Here is a 19,039-nt window from a genome sequence, read left to right as displayed (position 1 = left end):
GCTCCACGGCAACAACTGCGCCACGCTAAAACCTTCCTTGCAGTGTATCAACGTCTTCTTATTAAAAGTTCTCTTGAAACCATATTAGGTCTATTCGTTACCGGCCAGGCAGGCTACAAATAAGTAACACCGCGCGTCATTTGTTATGCATTGCCGCGACATGAACCCTGAAATTGTGTTCCATGCTAGAGGTTTCTATCCATATCTCCCGGAGCACAATTTTACGATTTACTATTTGCGCAGTTTATGCTCACCATCAAAACCTCACATTTTGGCTGAAGTCTATCCATTACGATGGATTTTACGGTTCGGACTGCGAGGGAGACCAAATTCGTGGAGTTATCAGGCTGTATCGAAATGTCCAGTACGTAGAGGAAACTATGAACATGCCCAATGGTGCTCACTCAGCGCCCTCAACAGTCTGAATACACTGCACCCGTCACGGCAGGTAAAGAGCTTCTCACAGCTGCGGAACGACTTCTACGAGACCGACACGTTCTACCTGTGCACGGGCGAGCAGACGACAGTGCGGGGCGCGAAGGTGTCGCGAGAGGAGGCGCACCGCGGCGTGGAGGACAAGCGGCTCAACAAGATCCTGCGACGCCACAACAGCGAGCCCCTCCTGCAGGGTGAGAGAGAGAGGGGGGAGGAAGACAGGGAGAGGGAGAGAGGGGGAGAAAAAGCCAGCTGGAGGAAGAGAAGGGGAAAGAAAGACAGGGAAAGGGAGCGAGAGAGGGAAGAAAAAGACAGGGAGAGGGAGAAAGGAAGAGAGAGTGAGGGAGACAGAGAATTGGGGAAAGAAAGTGAAAAGGAGAAAGAGGAAGACAGAGGTCAGTTAACGGAGAAGAGGAGCAGGGCAGACAAAATTGAAGAGAGAAAAAGGATGCGATGTAGAACAAAGTCACATCGTTCAACTTTTGGGGTAGAAGTTTCAGGTGCTCAAAGGCACAATAGTTTTTTCCGAAAAGAAATATTTGGCTTCGTGGGTATTTATGTGGAATGCTCAGCATGCTGTCATTCCTCATAAGACAAATTTTTGACACGCTCTTTCATTACGATGAAGAATTTTGAGCTTAGCGCGGATTCTAGCCGCCAGACAAACATGCGGTAGTGTTATTTGCATTGTGATGGTATGTTAGGAAGATCACTTCACAATGAGCAGCGTCAAGCATCCGACAACTTCACATTTTGATCGCTCCCTATTTTAACAGTGCTGCATAATGAAAGCGTTGTAATTTTGTTGATGTATGCGTGTTTCAGTGAAAGAAAAGAAGCCGCTGACGACGCGAAGCAGGGCTGAATCTGTGAGCGACGTCTCGGCTCCGAAGAGCGCCTCCGAGAAGTCCAAGGTCAAGGTCAGCCTGCTAGGCCGCGTGCGGACCTTCTACAAGCCGTCCAAGGACATGCCCGTGCAGTACCTGCCGCCGGAGAAGCGACTCAAGCTGGACTGGGTGTATCCTCTGATACTGGTCTGCTGGTCGCTGTCAGCTTATTTATAAGTTTGTATTTATAGTTGGTATATTTATAGTTGGTGTTTTGTCAGCACAGTGTTATAGTTGGTATATAGTTAGCATAGTTTTACAATGGACGGCGCTGGTGTAATACGTGAACACTTCGTTGGCCCCTCAATCGCGGGACGCTTTTCAATGTGTCTTTCCTCTTGTGATCCGCGTATCCCGGTCAGGGCCTCAAGAGGCAGAGTGAGCATTCGTCGAGCATTTCCAGCCCTGGGATCGGCAGCGCACGGCTCGTCTTCGGACTTGTGAGACTTGGGTTCGAGCGAATCGATTCACTTAAAGATAAATGATAATTTGACACGGGCATGGACCGCGAGCACGGAATTCAACTCGACCCTAACGACTTAGACTCACCGATTATAGAAGCCTGGTGGTTCGAACAAATGAGCGTCCATATTTAATTGTCTGTAAAGGGCGTGAGGGCCCACACAGCGCATGAGGAAAATGTAGATTCAGTTTGCTACACAGAATAAGGAAAAATCGTCAAACCCATTGGGCTGCGTTGCGTTGAATGACTCAAGCTTCTCGGCGGGTTCCGGCTGCGTTTAAACTTTGCTTAACTTTGTCTACGTCAAGTTAGTTTGCACCTAGGCTATGTTTTTTTTTTTAGTTTGGATTGGATTGGTGTAATCTAGTGTTTATTTTACACACATTTGTATCTAGTTCAAGTGATTAAGTTTGTAATTAATTATTTTTAGTGACGAGGTTACAAAAGATTGTGTCAGCAATTAAAAGTAACTAAAGGTAAAAAAATACTGTCATAACCTCAGTGTCTATCTCAATACTAACTGTTCGAGAATTTAGGTAGGACTATCAGTTAAATCAAAATAATTTTGGGCTGGGTAAGGTGCTAGCTTGTTGCCAGTTATGACATTAACCCTTGACCTCTGCCTCTGGCCGCCTGTTATGAACCATCCTCTTTCCGTGCGACTTCGTCTGAAGTCGACAGGATTCGGACTGAACGCTTTAGGACTCGGCACCGACTCAGACCTGGTCTCAGACCCAGACTCAGGATCCGTATAAAGTGCTGGACTTTAACTCAGACTTTGGCATGGGTCTGGTGTTAACTCGGGACTCTGAACCAGACTCGGTGACCAGCACCCGGACTCAGACTCGGTGACCAGCACCCGGACCCAAACTCAGTCACTAGCACCCGGACCCACGCTCGGTCACCAGCACCTGGACCCAGATTCGGTCACCAGCACTCAGGCCCGGACTCGGTCACCAGCACCCGTACCCAGACTCGGGTTCACGTTATTTACTCACACCCATGTCTGCCCTCAACAACGCCCGAGACAGTTGTGATCGTGTTTACCTCGAGCTATACTAAAGCATTCTTCATCACTACTTCTCTGCAGATCGCTATGCATCGTGGACTCGCCTGTAAAGGTGTTGTGCGAATACCTGGCGTAAAACTCGAAGCATTATGCTATAAAGACGGATTTGATGCTCGTTATTTTCAGCAACGTTCTCTTTCTTCCTTTTTGCCTATGTTTTCCGCCAAACATTACAATCTTGTGAAAAGCGCTTAAGCTTTGAATACTTATGTCAATTTGAGTCCAGTATGCAAACACATTCTTTCAGTTTTAATCACAATGAAGGAAAAGCACCTCCATGAAAGCTCAATGATCATGATGCCAGATGAAGCCTCTGGGCGGTGCTATTGTGTGAAGCGAGCGACATGACTTTGTTTGCACCTGTGCCAACCGTACCGAAGAAAGATCAATGCTAGGGCGCGGGGGGATTCAAAGAAGCCAGAATGCGTCAAAACTAAATGGAGACAAACGGCGGGCGAACTTTACAGCTTAGCACGCCATGGGTCCAAACGGCCAATTACCCCGGAGTTGTTAGTGTAATGGCTTCTTGTCAAGTGACGCGGCTGCTCGGAGAGTACATTTCAAGGGTCAGTTGAAACAGCCAAAAGTGCCGGGTGAATGCCTGCTTGGCCCGAGGGATCGTCACCTTCTGCAGACGTCACCTTCGAGCGGATTGTTCCGACGCATGCGATATCCAGCCGCGTGCAGTCATGGGTCGCAAAGCGAACCCGCTCTAACGTGAGATACGCCCATTTCATAGTCTCCCAACCATTGGACAGCGCTTTTGAAACTTTGCAGTTAAGCCTGATTTGTAATGCAATCATACAAAACTTGGCGTGAGGGTTTGTCCGCACCATAGCTCGGCAATGCCGTTCTCTCCAGCGTCCGAATCTTTACATTGGCGGTTGCCCCCCCCCCCACACGCCCCCCCCCCCACCCCAGCGGCCAGCGCTGGTCGGCCCCTGCCCCTCAGACCCCTCCTGCGTGCATGCGCCACCCAATGCCGCGCCGTTTCCCTGACCGACCGACCAGTCACGGCTACCGCGGCGTGGACGTGTACCGCAACCTGTGGGTGCTGCCTTCGGGCGAGCTGCTCTACTATGTGGCCGCCGTGGCCGTGCTGCTGAACAGGCACACCGACTCCCAGCGGCACTACACCGAGCACTCGGAGGACATCCTGTGGTGAGTTCTGCCGCGTCCCGCGCCGGTCACGCGGCGGACGCCGAGCTATGCCGCGCCCCGCCCCGCGCTGGCCACGCGACCGACGCTGAGCTCTGCCGCGCTCCGCCCCGCCCCGCGCTGGTCACGTGGCCGACGCTGAGCTCTGCCGCGCCCCGCCCCGCCCCGCCCCGCGCTGGTCACGTGGCCGCCGCTGAGCTCTGCCGCGCCCCGCCCCGCCCCGCGCTGGTCACGCGGCGGACGCCGAGCTATGCCGCGCTCCGCCCCGCCCCGCGCTGGTCACGCGGCCGACGCTGAGCTCTGCCGCGCCCCGCCCCGCCCCGCGCTGGTCACGCGACGGACGCCGAGCTATGCCGCGCTCCGCCCCGCCCCGCGCTGGTCACGTGGCCGACGCTGAGCTCTGCCGCGCCCCGCCCCGTCCCGCGCTGGTCACGTGGCCGACGCTGAGCTCTGCCACGCTCCGCCCCGCCCCGCGCTGGCCACGTGGCCGACGCTGAGCTCTGCCGCGCCCCGCCCCGCCCCGCGCTGGTCACGCGGCCGACGCTGAGCTCTGCCGCGCCCCGCCCCGCCCCGCGCTGGCCACGCGACCGACGCTGAGCTCTGCCGCTCCCAGCCCTGCGCTGGTCACGCGGCCGACGCTGAGCTCTGCCGCGCCCCGCCCCGCGCCGGTCACGTGGCTAATGCCGCGAGACAGCGCCAGACGCGACGAGCGGTGTTGGTTCGTGGCCACATTCAAACACTGAGCGAAATTGCTCACGTTTGTGGGTTGTCGTGCGTCGCACTGAGCGGTCCTTCGCGGCTGCTGCCGCTTGTGACCCGGTTGGGATTAGCTGTCACTATTAATTTCGAGCTCAATGTACTTTAAAGCGTTTATGTCCGAATGTTGCACGATGGTAGCAGTGACGGCTGATGACAGCGGTGAAACACGGCACAATGGGCGGCTTCATTTCATGGTTTTGCGGTCGTAAGTCTGACCCTCCGCTCTTCAGACTCGGCATGCCCGCTTGCATTTATTTCAGTCACGTGCTTGCGCTTCTGTCAATAATTCTGCACATTCAAAATGATTGCTGTTTGCCACAGCACATGCAACCCCTTTGACTGCCACAATTCCCGCTAACATGCATGCCCTAACCCCAAACACACTGCTCTTGCATGGGCATCAAAGTGTCCCGAGCCCTCCGAGTGCTGTCCACACTCTCCGTCCACGCTCCCGCCCAACGGCATGGACACGCAACAGTGATCACCCATGATCACTGTTGCCCATGTTCATGATCCGCTCAGCCCAGCTGCCCTCGTGACACGGCACACATCCCATCTCAACGCGGAAAGGTGGCCGAGGGGTAAAGACGCTGGTCCGTAAGAAGACAACCGACTTGTTTCACTCTCACCTCAGCGATAGAATACCCCGTGGAGCAGGCCATGACGCGCGCGTCTCCGTCGGCAGCATGGACCTGCACCCGTCGCGGCACATCGTGGCCTCCGGCCAGCGGGCCGGGCCGGGCTCGCGCGGCGCCTCGGTCCGGGTCTGGGGCGCCGAGCGCCTCGACACGCTGCACGTGTTCGGCAGCCGGGAGCTGCAGGTGGGCGTGGCTGCCGTCAGCTTCTCCAAGATGAACCAGGGCGCCTACCTGCTGGCCGTGGACGCCGGCGATGAGCACCTGCTCACCGTGTGGACCTGGCACAACGAGCAGATCCTCGGCAAGGTGGCGGTACGTACCGCGAGCAGGCTCCGGCAAGGTGGCGGTATGCACCAGCGGGAACTGATGCAGCGTATCCTCGCTAAGACAGTTACATGAGTGATGAGCGCGAGGACGTAGAGTTGTTGAGTTGTTTTCCGTTAATCTTGGTCGTTTATGAGCTTGGTCAGCGCTGCATGTATCATTAACGACATGTGCCCTCAATTCTTGTAAACTGTGTCAATATTTACTTCGAAATAACTCTTATAACGCATCATACATGCCGCTTCGTGCAATACAGGATTTTGCAGCTACCTGCAAGTTCCCTGTCGTCGTGTGCTTGCCAAGATTAGGGCGAGTTTGAAGCACCTGGGTTGCAAATGTGTTCGCTTGCGAATGACCTCGTATTTCGTTATTCGACAGTGCCTCTTTTGAAGCGCCCATGAAAGTTGAAACGGCTCACGTGTTCCGCTCGGTCTGTCCCTGTGCAGACGCACCAGGACCACGTGTACGGCGCCAAGTTCCACCCCATGGACAACAACCTCATCATCACGCACGGGAAGCATCACCTGACGTTCTGGAACAAACGAAGGGACGGTATCTTCGATTCTGTTGACGTCTTTGGAACCGTAAGCTTTCCTGATCAAGAAGCGATTGTGTCATAATGTAGGTGCCACGATGTTCTTATAGAATAAAATAATTTAGCACTTGAAGTAAAAATATGCTTTGAGTAATGATGCACTTGCACTTTACGAAACTAAGCTGAGCAGCGAATTTTCTACAGCCTGTAAGAAAATTCTACCCACGTTGTCAATGCCACTATACCCTAACCCCGACATAATTACCACACATTTCGAAAGCCTAAGCACACCAACTACGTCTTACCTTCTCTTGGATAAGCCGCCTGAGAGGCACTCTACCGACTCGAGTCGGCCGCCTGCAGTGCTATGCGTGACTCGAGTCCGCCGCCTGCATTGCTGTGCGCGACTCGAATGGGCTGCATGCAATGCTGTGCATGACCCTGGTCGGCCACCTGCAGTGTTGAGCGTGACTCGAGTCGGTCATCTCCATTGTTATACGTGACTCGAATCGCCTGCACTGCTGTGCGTAACTCGAGTAGGTAATCTGCAGTGCCGTGCGTGATTCAATTCGTTCACCTGGAGTGCTATAATTGACTCGAGTCGTTCGCCTGCAGTGCTGTATATGACGCAAGTCGGCCGTCTACAGTGCTGTAATTGACTCGAGTCGGCCGCCTGCAGTGCTGTGCGTGACTCGGGGCGGCCGCCTGCAGTGCTGTGCGTGACTCGAGTCGGCCGCCTGCAGTGCTGTGCGTGACTCGGGTCGGCCGCCTGCAGTGCCGTGCGTGACTCGGTCTCTGCGTCTCTGGCAGTCCTCGGCTCGGACGGTGCTGGCGGTGGAGTTCGAGCCCGGCGGGGATCTGATCACCGGCGACTCTGACGGCTTCATCACCACCTGGACCATCGACAACGAGGGCAAATACTACAAACGGGTCGACTTCGAGGCAAGAGCGGCCGAGTGTTCTGTGTCCTTGTGATGGGAGGAGAGGAAGATACTTGAGTCTGATTCCCCGCGTCTGTCCCAGAGGCGGACACGGTGCCAGGCTTTGCGGCAATGATGCTCATCCCAGCTGCATGCCCCCAAGTCTCTTTGTACTAGTACGGCCATAAATATTGTGGCGGCATTATTCCGGATACATAAGTGATCAACTACGCAGTGTAGGGCGGGCCGGTGCAGAATAAAAACGGTATTGCATGAGGTGACGCATGGCAGTGCCAATGTCAACTATAACGCGGTTTTCAACTCACACAACTCGCTTTTATTCAGCCTGGTCGAGCGTCGATGTCGTGTGCTGGGCCGGCCCGCCGCTGACACCAGAGCGAGCGTGACCGTGCCGCGTGCCACAGGCGCATTCCTCGGCGGTGACGTCACTGCTGCTGCTGTCGGAGGTGACGCTGCTGTCGGGCGGCGAGGGCGACCGCAGGATCTGCGCCTGGGACTGCAGCGAGCAGTACACCAAGCGAGCCGAGACCAGGGTAGGTCGGACGCCGTGCCGGCTCGGCGCGCTGTTCTGGTGCGGGTGCGTCTCGCGGCAGTCACCAAGCGAGCCGAGACCAGGGTAGGTCGGACGCTGTGTCGGCTCAGCGCGCTGTTCTGGTGCGGGTTCTGGTGTTCTGGTGCGGGTTCTGGTGTTCTGGTGCGGGTCTGGTGTTTTGGTGCGGGTCCTGGTGTTCTGTGCGTCTCACGGTACGGTGCACGGCGTGAGTCTTTCACCGGGGCTTATTTACAGGTTAGCATTGCCGTAAGTACCATATCGGGCTCAGGCAGGTACCATTACCATCATTGGCTACCGCATCCTTTAACAAAACGTTCCGCCTGGCGCCTTGCTGTCTTCGGCTGAGGCTCCTGCGCCTCGCTCATAAGTCCATTATTCACGGCTTCATGGCTTCACGGAACGGGAAGTGCATGTCGTGCTTGAAGGCAATGTGGTCAGTTACCCTCACAACGTCCCAGCCAAACAGACCTGACGATGGCGGGGCTTCATACAGGCCAGTCAGCTGGCTCGTTACCACCGAGCGGCCAATTCACTGAGTGCTAGTTTTCACATTAAATCCGAAGCTTTTAAGTAGATGAGTTTCCGGGGTTAGAGCTACGCTAAGCAGTGGTTGATGTGAGAGCTGATCCCTACCATCTGATTGTGCCGGGTCAACGGCAGAATTTGGTGGCGGAAGTTTGATGTGTCACAATGCTCGGCACGGCCCGCCCTCCCCTCTGACGTCACCTGACCTTAAGCGCGGCCTCTGCCACCGACTGCAGACCATACCTGTCAAGAACAAATGACCAGTTTCTAATTTGACTTAAATCCATCCCGCCACGGGTGGGTGGATTTGAAGACAGGCGTTCTAACCAACTGAGCTGTCGGGACGGACGGCTGACTTCAGCCAGTTGTCTTCAAGGCTGAGCCAGTCAGGGGTTTCAGGAGATGTGAGGTCTGCCAGACCCACTCGTTGTCCAGTGAAATACAATAGAATACACGCCTACAGTGGCGGAGGCTGTGATTTAGCTGGATGCAAACTAACATGCATGTTATGGTCGGCTTCGATACACACCGAAAATGCTGGACGGCCAGCCAAAGCCACTGAATTTATGCTCGAAGTGTATGGTGCGTAAAATTTGACAAAACGGCTTGGTCCGTGAAAATCGAATCGCGTCGTCACGGAGCACCTGTGCCGTTCCTTATGAAATGGTCTGCAAATCGGCATTTTGCCGTGTATCGAGATATAGATGGTGTTGCACTACACAGACCGAGAACCTTCAAGGAGGAAAAGAACCATTTAACTCGATCTTCGTATTGCCGGTTGCATGCTTCGGCGACAAAAACGCCGTAAAGAAGGGTGGTGTCGTAAAAATGAAGAAGATGCCGTTTTGTCTGTGATTCTCATGCTGAAAAAGTCCTATCTCTTCTCAATGGAGGACGTCCTAGTTTGAGATGGTCGTCGTCGCATGTGTGTAATATCACATGACCTGCACTAAGGACGTCAAACAATATCACGACACGGCGAAGATGGGGCCCTGTTCTTGCCAACCCTCACGTTGCATGATAACGGCCCCCAGCCCTGTGAACTGACATCAGCTGATTCGCTCGTGTCAGCGGCCGCGGCGCCAGGTGACCTCCCGTCACCCAGGCGGCGTCGTAACAGCGTGATCCGCACCGGCTGACCTCGTTTGGCCTAAAACGGCTGGAGTATATCTGACCTAACACGGACCGACGCATACGGCATGTATTGGCACGTGATTATTGTGAGAAGTTCGATTGTTTGCGATTTGTTCGACGATACTGATCCCCGGCCAATAGCAAAGACCCGAAGATACTTTTGTCGAAAATAGGCGCCAAAAGCGAATGCTTAATCCTCGCGCGAACCAGGGGCACCGGGCTTTGCTTATTGCTCTGCTTCGTGTGTGACCAGACGCCAGCCGTACCGAAGCCTTCATTTGCGTGCAGACGGCAGCGCTGACTGGCCGGGTCCACCCGGAGTTCCATGACCTGACCTCGTCTGAACCGCATGACCTGTGTTCCGTCGCTGAACTGACCCCAGTAACCCCGCCCCTGTGACCTGTTTCAGCTGCCTGAGGCGGCTGGTGGCATCAGAACGCTGTGTCCGCAACGAATCAACACCAACGACGGAAACGTGTACGCCGGCACGGTTAAAAACATGATTCTAGAGGGCTCCATCATGCGTCGCTTTAACACGGTGAGTAGCTCGCCTTGGTGTTGCGGTAGAAACGACGAGTGAAAGTTAGCGTAGTGTGCGGTATTTTTCAGTCCAATACATGGTGGTATTATTGCGCGATTGTGCTTCGAAAATGATTAAATAATCGAATAGAAGAACCCTTGCTCGGCTTTCACCAAAATGCTCCGCTTTATTACACCTGATCAAGCGTGAACCATGTACAGGTTGTGCCTTCCCGCGTCTCGTGCGAAACATGGTGGCCTGCGTCAGCTGCATCAGATCCTGTCCCTCTGGCGTTCTGAGCGAAAGGCCCTGGCGTTCTTTCACCTGAAGTTTCACACGAGTGCCGGCCAAATAAGCCTTTCCCCGTGTTTGTCGTCCAGTAGCCGTGGTCTCCTTCACCCGCAGGTGGTGTTCGGACACAGCAAGCACCTGTGGGCGCTGGCGGGCTGCAACGATGACGACTGCTTCATCACCGCCGGCTATGACAAGCTGGTGGTGAAGTGGAACGACCACCACAAGGTCATCTGGAAGTCCCCGGTACGGCCTGACTGTCATGCTTGTCGTGACTGTGAGGGTCCGTCCTGACTGTCGTGAATGTGAATTTCCGTCGTGACTGTGACGGTCTGTCCGGACTGTCACGTCTGTGATGGTCTGTCCTGACTGCCATCACTGTCGTGACTGTGACTGTCTGTCATGACTGTCGTGACTGTGAGGGTCCGTCCTGACTGTCGTGACTGTGACTGCCTGTCATTACTGTCATAACTGTGACGGTCTGTCCTGGCTGTCGTGAATGTGAATTTCCGTCGTGACTGTGGCGGTCCGTCCGGACTGTCATGTCTGTGGTGGTCTGTCTTGACTGCCATTCCTGTCGTGACTGTGATGGTCAGTCCTGATTGTCGGGACTGTGACGGTCTGTCCTGACTGCCGTGACTGTGACTGTCTATCATGACTGTCGTGGCTGTGACGATCTGTCCTGACTGTCATGGCTGTGGCTGTCTGTCATGACTGTCGTGACTGTGATGGTCAGTCCTGATTGTCGGGACTGTGACGGTCTGTCCTGACTGTCGTGACTGTGACGGTCTGTCCTGACTGCCGTGACTGTGACTGTCTATCATGACTGTCGTGGCTGTGACGATCTGTCCTGACTGTCATGGCTGTGGCTGTCTGTCATGACTGTCGTGACTGTGAGGGTCTGTCCTGACTGTCGTGACTGTGAGGGTCCGTCCTGACAGTCGTGACTGTGACTGTCTGTCATGACAGTCGTGGCTGTGACCGTCTGTCCTGACTGCCGTGACTGTGACGGTCCGTCCTGACTACCGTGTCGTGCCGTCCAGCCGGAGGTCGGCTGGCAGGTGACCCGGGCGTCCCGTCAGATTAAGCGTAACGTCCCCAAGTGGCCACCTGATAGGACGGTCACCCCTCTGATTGCGGAGCTTGTCACTGGCTGCGCCTTGTTCTAATCGGAGCAGAGCTGTTGTGCTCTTGAAAGTTAAGGAGGAAGCTTGCCTTCAGTGAAGTTTGTTTGCTAGCCTCATTTGCACAATAACGGTGACCCCTCCACTGGCCTCCACTGCCGCTGACCGTTCGCCCGCTCTTGACTGTTCGTCTGTTCCGTTCGTCGCTGACCTGGGCTGCTGGCTGCACGGCAGATTGGCAGCGAGGCGGTCTCGTGCGCCATCCACCCGCTGGACACGGTGGTGGCCGTCGGCTCCATCGACGGCTACCTCTCCGTCTTCAAGCTGTCGGACGGCTCCCAGATCGGCTCATTCCGCGTGTGCGGCCAGCCGCTCAGCAGCCTCAGCTACAGCCCAGGTGGGGCGCTCGGCTCCGGCCGCGGTGTGGCGTCGATGCGCTGGGACACCCGTGCATGCACTGAGCTACAGCCTCGGCCAGATGCCACGTCACAATCGGGCAGAATCTCGCTGAGACTCGCTTCAGCTCGGACGCCGTCCACAGGCCCGTGTTAGACCTAGTGTTACAGCCGAGGTTGGCCCCGCAGCTGCAGCCTGCCGCTGACCCCGACCCGCATACCCTCAGGCGGTGACATGCTGGCGGTGGGCGCCCAGACGGGCAGCGTTTACCCGTACAAGGTGGGCCGGGACGGCACCGTGTACGTCAAGTTCGGCCCCATGCAGGGCACCCAGCCGCTGACCCAGCTGGACTGGAGCACGGACGGCGAGTGTCTGCAGGCCGTCACTGTCGACCACGAGCTCATACTCTGTGAGTGTCCGGCCGGGAGGACCGCGCCTGGGGGGGACACGCTCCTGCATGCGTCGTGTTGCGAGGCTCCGGTTGCGACGAATGAGCATTGGACAAACGGGAACTCGGGTGCGTGAAAGGGAACTCGGGAGCGTGAGTTGAATACGCTTGGCTCTCGGAATCCGCGACTGAGTGTCCAGTCCTGCGTAGCCTGTAGGTAACAGTTCGTTCATACTGTTACCGCAAACCGGAGGCTAGTAAGAAACCTCTGTCCGGTATTGATCGTAACATTCCAGACGTTCCAGACGTTCACTTGACTGGGTGTCTTGTTGCGTGGACATTAGAGAAGGTTGTCTCTCGGCATTATTTATATACGAAGGAACAATACATGAATGGCTGACTCCCCTGGAATCTTGTCAAACTGCTACCGATCCAGCGAGTTGTGATGATCAAAATTGAACTGGGGCAAATGCGATGAATTGTCCCTTTCAGGGAACAAACGATCGCTGACGAAGGAAAAGTTCCAGTTCAACTTACGGGACAAGAATTGGGCGTCGTATACGTGTACTGTGGGCTATCCGGTTCTAGGTGAGTGCATTTCATGCTTGAGAGTCGGATGTATTGCGGAAATTACTGCATGCTAGCTTCTGTATGCTGTTGTGAATAGCGAATCAACGGTATTTCACCAATGTCCGCTCAATGAGCGAATCAAGCATGAGCACCTCACTCGCATTCGTTTACAGGCAGAGTACTTGGGAGTTGACCTACGCAAATTACCGTAGCGTTACGGACGCGCGACGTACGACGTGACGCCATGATAACCAGTGTGTAGCTGAATACGGCTGACACTTATACGGCTAGTGCTAATCGCGTGGAGTCGTGGAGACATTCAGATCGCTATCAATGACGTGCAAGAATAGGCTGCAATTCTCATTTCGGGGCTTCCATCTCTGATGCAACTCTACATTAGACACATCCTTTAGATTCACGTTTATATACGTGCATATCTGGCATAAGCTAAGTTGTCCATGAACTGGCTTGACCTCGGCCGGGGCGCGGCCGCCGCTCGCAGTAGCTGACGTGCCCTGACCCGGGCTTCCAGGAGCGTGGCCGGACCTGCACTTTGACCGTCAGCAGGGCGTCTGGTCGGACAGCTACGCCGACTCGCGTAAGGCCAAGGTGCTGGTGAGCGCCTGCCGGTCGCGTGACCATGACCTGCTGGCCGTGGGCGACTCGGAAGGCGGCATCCAGCTCTACAGGTGAGGGGCTGGGTCACCTCCGGCCTCTGACGCCGGTTCACCCCTCCCAGCCGACTGGCTGGCTGGCGAGTGCCCGCTATCGCTGATTGGTCGGCAGCGGCGTCGACAAGTGGTGGGTCGGGCGCATTGATGACCGGTCTTAAGCCAGGTCTCAACCTGAACAGTGCTGACCTCCCGGTCGTGATCTTTCTCGGTGCGGGTGCTACTGCTGATCTTTCCCCGGGCACTCGTCCCCCACGTGACCGGGACTGATTCTCGCCAGGTACCCGTGCCCGCTGAACGTCAAGGAGGCGGCGCAGTGCCATAGCTACAAGCCGCAGAGCTCGTACGTGGCCAGCGCTCGGTTCCTGCGCAGCGGCCGTCAGCTGGTCACTGTCGGCGGCACAGACGCTACTCTGCTGCAGTGGAGGGTCCAGTAGCGCTTAGGCGCTCTCCTGCGGTGGAGGAGCCTGCGACGCCGAGGCGCTCTCCTGCGGTGGAGGAGCCTGCGGCGCTGAGGCGCTCTCCTGCGGTGGAGGAGCCAGCGGCGCTCTGGCGCTCTCCCGCGGTGGAGGAGCCTGCGGCGCCCTGGCACTCTCCCGCGGTGGAGGAGCCAGCGGCGCTGGCGCGCTCTCAATCTGTGGAGGAGCCAGAGGAACTGTAGTCCGGTGCGGTGAGGAAGAACGAAATAGAAGAAGACTTGCTTCATCAGGGTTCCGTCAGAAGAAGCGATGCTGAGATCGTATTGTTGCCGTGATAGAAGACCAGCTGACGCTGTGATTGGGTGCCACACCCTTCACTCGTGATTTGGTAAAGGAGGATCGTGTGATTGATTGATTGCGCTGAAGCTGCTGATAGACAACGATAAGAGAGGGTGGCCGCTGAGGAAGGGGATTCGGCCGCCACCACCAAGGGAGATTTCGTGTTGCAAAACAGACATTGAGGCGTGCTGTTAATGTAAGCGGACTGCACCAGCTGCGGGGGGTGCGTTGTAAATATTGTATTTGTGGGCCATGGAAGCCCACACGTGCTGTGCCCTACGCCCGCTGGTAATGAGCTGTACCTCAGCCAGCTGATACCTTTGCGACAACGCGTCAAAATGAGGTGAGCTGCGGAATGTGTCGGACCTCCCAGACGATCGGAGGGAGATGAACAGACTGTCGAATATTGATCTTGTGATGTCTGTAGGAGCCGTAAAGCAGTGGTTTAGTTTGACGGAAGGATTTAGACGAACTAGTATCGTCACGGATGGAAAAGTCATTCAGAGCATCCCTTGGTCCGACGTGTTAGAATGTACGTAACGTTTCGGCCAGCCATTTCTCCGGGGATCGTCAGGTGTTTTGAGTTCTGAGGACTGGCTGCTGGTTGGCTTTCAGCCACATACAGTCGTCAGCCATATCCCGGCCATCGTCACTCAGTACCTGGCAACGGCCCGAACATTAGCTGGCCGAAACGTTGTGAACGCACCAACACACCAGGCGAGGACGATAGTCCGAACGACTATTCCATCCGGTAAAGCGGTGCTTGTGGGTGATACGGGGCTCTCCGCCATCCGACAGCCAGGCGGCAGTCCAAGGAAGACTGCGCAGACCCGGGCTTTCCTGACGCGGTTTTGGATGCGGAACTAGAGGTCTATGCATCATGCTTGCGCGGGCTGACCAGGGACGAGTCAAGCGCGGCTCGAGGTGCTTGGATCACGAGACTTCAGCTACTGAAATCGCGCGAGACGCGCGGCAAACGAGATACTAGTTTTACATGCACCCTCTCGTTTATTTGTGCGGCATCTTAGGGGAGGGAAGGGTGGGGGGGGGGGAGGGGGGTGGCGCACCGCACAGTCTAATCGTACTTCGCACGGAGCAACGGTGCTCAGGAGTCTGGGAACTGGTGCCGGCCGGCCGTTTTCTACCGCTCCCGCGTGCTGCATTTGGCCTCGGGCTCACACCGGGCATTGATACGAAAGCGGATGGGTAAGCTCACATTGCAGTTAGTATTCGCACACACCTAGGAGCTCGAAGCACCCAACCATTGTAATCAAACGGTGCCACCGCACGGTGGGGTGTCAGCGTAGGTCGAAGCTCCCCATAGGTGACGTCAGGAAGGCTCTCTCGGACGCGGTGCCGTCATGACGTCATACCGATGTCATTGCATGCCTCGAAGCTTGCATCCTACGAGTGCCCTTCACTCGCTTACGTGCGTATGTGAAGTGTGCAGCCAGATCAAACACTGTCGCATAAGTTACGAGACAGCTGCGCGAGCGTTTGTCACATGGCGCATTCGATAAAATTGGCCTGCTTACTTCACCATGGCCTCTTAGCAGGCGTGAACTGTTGAGATCTACGTCCCGGAGAATCTCTTCAGTATCTCCCTCGCGCCCCGTGCGGGGAATGCTTCAAAAGCGATCGGTTTACGGTTTAACATCAGCAATCATGCCGCATGGTGATGTGATATGCAATAAACCACGTGGAAATCTGAGGTAGTCCTGGCTTCTGAGTGACTGCTGCATACATGGCACAGGTGGATTTGGACTATTCAGGGGTCTGCTCTCCACTTCACTGCGCTAAACTTGCAGCCCTTTTAAAGTGGCCTGCCAAGCATGATACGGATTTCAAAACTGCTGCCATCCTAGTTACTCTCACAAAAGTCGTGGCGCGCGTCTAATTCGGTATACTTTTACATTTGACAAATATCACATGGGATGACTTGGTAGCTTTCGGCGGTTTCCAGAGCGCAGATGTCTCACGTTGTACTCTTTGACACACAGAGCCTCCGTTCCCAAATCCAGTACTCCAAACACAAAACTAACTGTTCTGAGTATCACTGTACAGAGATTCGTGCTCCAGTGACATAGCACAAAGTAATGCGTGTTAGGTGTTGCATCATGACGCTTGCTGCACTACAAGCATGCCCAACGTACTAAGTTCACCAGTGCTGGCACGTTGCTTCCGACAAGGGGCGCGTCTCGCGTCATCTGACGTCATCACAGCGTCCACGTAGGAGCTGAGAGCCAGGCCATGCTGCGAGAACGCTCGCCATCGGCCGAAGTGAGAACCGTCTGTTCCTGCACCAGCCCTCGCACTAGAGATGGGCCTCGTTCGTAAGACTTATTTCCGGAAACCGGTGATTGGCTGCTGGTTCCGGAACCAAGAAAAAACGAAACAAATCGGTCTGGAAGCAGACCGAGGGAACCAGCAGGAACCAGGTTCCCGTCTCATGCTAAGTTGACAGATCCAGCAAAAACTAAAATCCAGCGAGACAAAACGCCGAAAAATCCAGCAGGAACCAAGATACAGCCCAGGATTAAACTGAGATCCAGCAAGAACCAACATCTAGTCTGTAGTGACGCCAGAGCCAGCAGCAGTCTTGTCAGCCTTGCTTTTCTAGGTTAAGCAGTGCTCCTCAGGGACACAGACTCCAAGTTGTTTGGGAGACTGCGTATGGGAAATGGCTGAGCCTTCTCCCCTGGTCCTCTTAAGAGTTGGGCGGAGCGAGGCCCGCGCCGGTGTGATCAGCACTGCCAGCTGTCCGTGCGCATCCGGAGCTACTCTCAAACGACCACAGCCATGCGAGGGCGCCGGGACGCGGCCGGGGAGGACGCGGCCGAGGAGGACCCAGCGGAGGAGGATCTGGCCGAGGAGGACGTGGCCGAGGAGGATCCTGCCAGGGAGGAACCAGCCGAGGAGGGCACGGCCGGGGAGAGCGCGGCTGAGGACCCGGCCGAAGAGGACCCGGTCGACAAGGACACGGCCGGGGAGGACGCGGCCGAGGACCCGGTCGAGGAGGACGCGGCCGAGGAACAACCCGCCGAGGAACACCCGGCAGAGGACACGCCGAGGGAGACCCAGCCGAGTCTTGCTAGCGTGTAAGCACGGCACACGCACTTAACACACAACACCAGCTCCCGCGTCTGGATTGTGCTAATCTCCACGAGAAAAACGCGCACCAACGAAAAGAGCGCAACGTGAAATTGCTTCGAGTATTGCGAAGTTTGCGTTTCATTCAAACGCCTTTTTACAAGTGGCCTTCGCAACCAGGCCGCGCATGTGGCAAGCGTGACACCAGATACGTAGCTTAGATACCATACGTACGGATATATGTACGTTTATTGCAGACACATCAATCATCGATGCGCGTACAAGCACATAAACAGGATGCGATATTTGCCTAGTGCGCCGATGAAATCCACGTCTTTGTTTGTCAGCAGTCATGTCCTCGTCATGCTAATGTTTAATGGCCTGTGAACAACAGATCATTCACAACAAGCAGGGTGATTGTCCACATCACAACAAATCTTACGACCGAAAAAGACCTACAGAAGGACACGTAATCTTAAAATATCAAGAACAGTTTCTCCCGCGACCTCACACGCCTAACGTTCAGCGATCGGCTCCCACTCCAGACGTCCTCCTCGTAGCACCGAGTGTAAGCCTCGGACAATGTGCCTGTCCAGAACAGCACTCCTGCGCGGTAGGAACGACTCAGCTGGTGCCGCTCTGCGAAGGTGGGAAGTCCAGAGCGGACGCGTGACGCGTGATCCCGTGCTGGCGACAGGCGGTCACATGCACGATATGCGTTGAAAGAGGTAGACAGATATGCACTGGGAGCGAAATGCGAGTATTTCATCGGAAAATGTAAACCCGCAGTGAGGTCATTCCAGCGGAAGTGCGACATCTCTCACAAAGCATGGGTCAAAAGGCGCCTACGCATCACTCGCATGTGCTGATAAATCTCACAATGTTACAGACGCTGCTACATGCACATCACAATGGTTAAGATACAATGCCGGAAAGCTAGATGCATATCAAAGTTAAGATAAAATTCCGGCGACCACATCAGATCAGACAGCGTACCAATCACGTGGCCGTCCGGCGAGCCCCCATGGTCAGCGCCGCCGCGTACATCCGACGGCACCGCGCACGAGCGGCTGCCTCCGGCACAACCAGCCTCAATCACAGGCCCAGTATCAGGGCGACAGGCGAACAACACACGCAGTCACATCAACTATCAGTGCTTGCCACGATGAAGTAGTTTCTGCGAATGTCTGCACTCAGTGCGGTTTCCACAGACACGAGCTCTGCTTCGTTGGGGTACTCAGGGAGGGAGATGCCGACCTTCAACAGTTTAGACGCATGCACGCACACGCACGGATAGCATGATGTCAAACGGGCGTACTCACCGGCCAAAGAAATAAAAAAATGCATGTTCTACCTGCTACAGCCTAATACACTGGACTACAGCACACGATGTGTGTCTCCATGATCCATCTAATCTATCCACGTTTTCCACGTCGGAAATGTCTCTGCTCGACGCTTCTGTTCGGCCGTTCGGCACCGGCGCTCCAAGGCTCCCCAGCTGAACACGGTTCAACAGGAGCCCAACGACGCGGTGAACACAGGCTAAGTCGTCCCAACCACTGACCAACATGGGGTGGCGCAACATCAGAGACGGGTAGGACCCCGGGAAAATCATGCCACAAAGACAGACGTGGACAAAACGAACTGCACCTGCAGTGTAGGGGATACAAATGATCTACCACGAGTTTGCCTAAAATCATTTTGCAGGGCAAAAAGGTGGCATTTGGATCAGGAACTTCGAGGCAAATTCATTGCGTACGAAGATCAGTAAGGAAGACCACAAACAAAACAAGCGGCGGGTTTCTATCCG

At 55.4% G+C, this 19,039-nt stretch overlaps 1 protein-coding gene across 1 annotated transcript in view; it reads left to right on the top strand.

Moving 5' to 3' along the window:
- Positions 1 to 15,154, top strand: part of LOC119106000 (echinoderm microtubule-associated protein-like CG42247) — a 36,106-nt gene extending 20,952 nt beyond the window's left edge. Inside the window, exons 6-19 of the mRNA XM_037229596.1 lie at positions 449 to 629; positions 1,261 to 1,453; positions 3,866 to 4,015; positions 5,457 to 5,721; positions 6,180 to 6,317; positions 7,079 to 7,210; positions 7,614 to 7,742; positions 9,831 to 9,959; positions 10,347 to 10,478; positions 11,591 to 11,753; positions 11,979 to 12,161; positions 12,633 to 12,728; positions 13,243 to 13,399; positions 13,662 to 15,154. Of these exons, the coding sequence (XP_037085491.1) occupies positions 449 to 629; positions 1,261 to 1,453; positions 3,866 to 4,015; positions 5,457 to 5,721; positions 6,180 to 6,317; positions 7,079 to 7,210; positions 7,614 to 7,742; positions 9,831 to 9,959; positions 10,347 to 10,478; positions 11,591 to 11,753; positions 11,979 to 12,161; positions 12,633 to 12,728; positions 13,243 to 13,399; positions 13,662 to 13,818 (2,205 nt within the window). The 3' untranslated portion in view covers positions 13,819 to 15,154. The remainder of the gene's footprint in view (positions 1 to 448; positions 630 to 1,260; positions 1,454 to 3,865; positions 4,016 to 5,456; positions 5,722 to 6,179; positions 6,318 to 7,078; positions 7,211 to 7,613; positions 7,743 to 9,830; positions 9,960 to 10,346; positions 10,479 to 11,590; positions 11,754 to 11,978; positions 12,162 to 12,632; positions 12,729 to 13,242; positions 13,400 to 13,661) is intronic.
- The last annotated feature ends 3,885 nt before the right edge of the window (positions 15,155 to 19,039 follow it).

This window comes from Pollicipes pollicipes, unplaced genomic scaffold (assembly GCF_011947565.3).
Source record: "Pollicipes pollicipes isolate AB1234 unplaced genomic scaffold, Ppol_2.1 Scaffold_6138;HRSCAF=7277_pilon_pilon_pilon, whole genome shotgun sequence".
Classification (NCBI taxonomy): Eukaryota; Metazoa; Arthropoda; class Thecostraca; order Pollicipedomorpha; family Pollicipedidae; genus Pollicipes; species Pollicipes pollicipes.
Note: the sequence above shows the minus strand (reverse complement) of the source record. Positions and strands in the feature narration are given on the sequence as shown.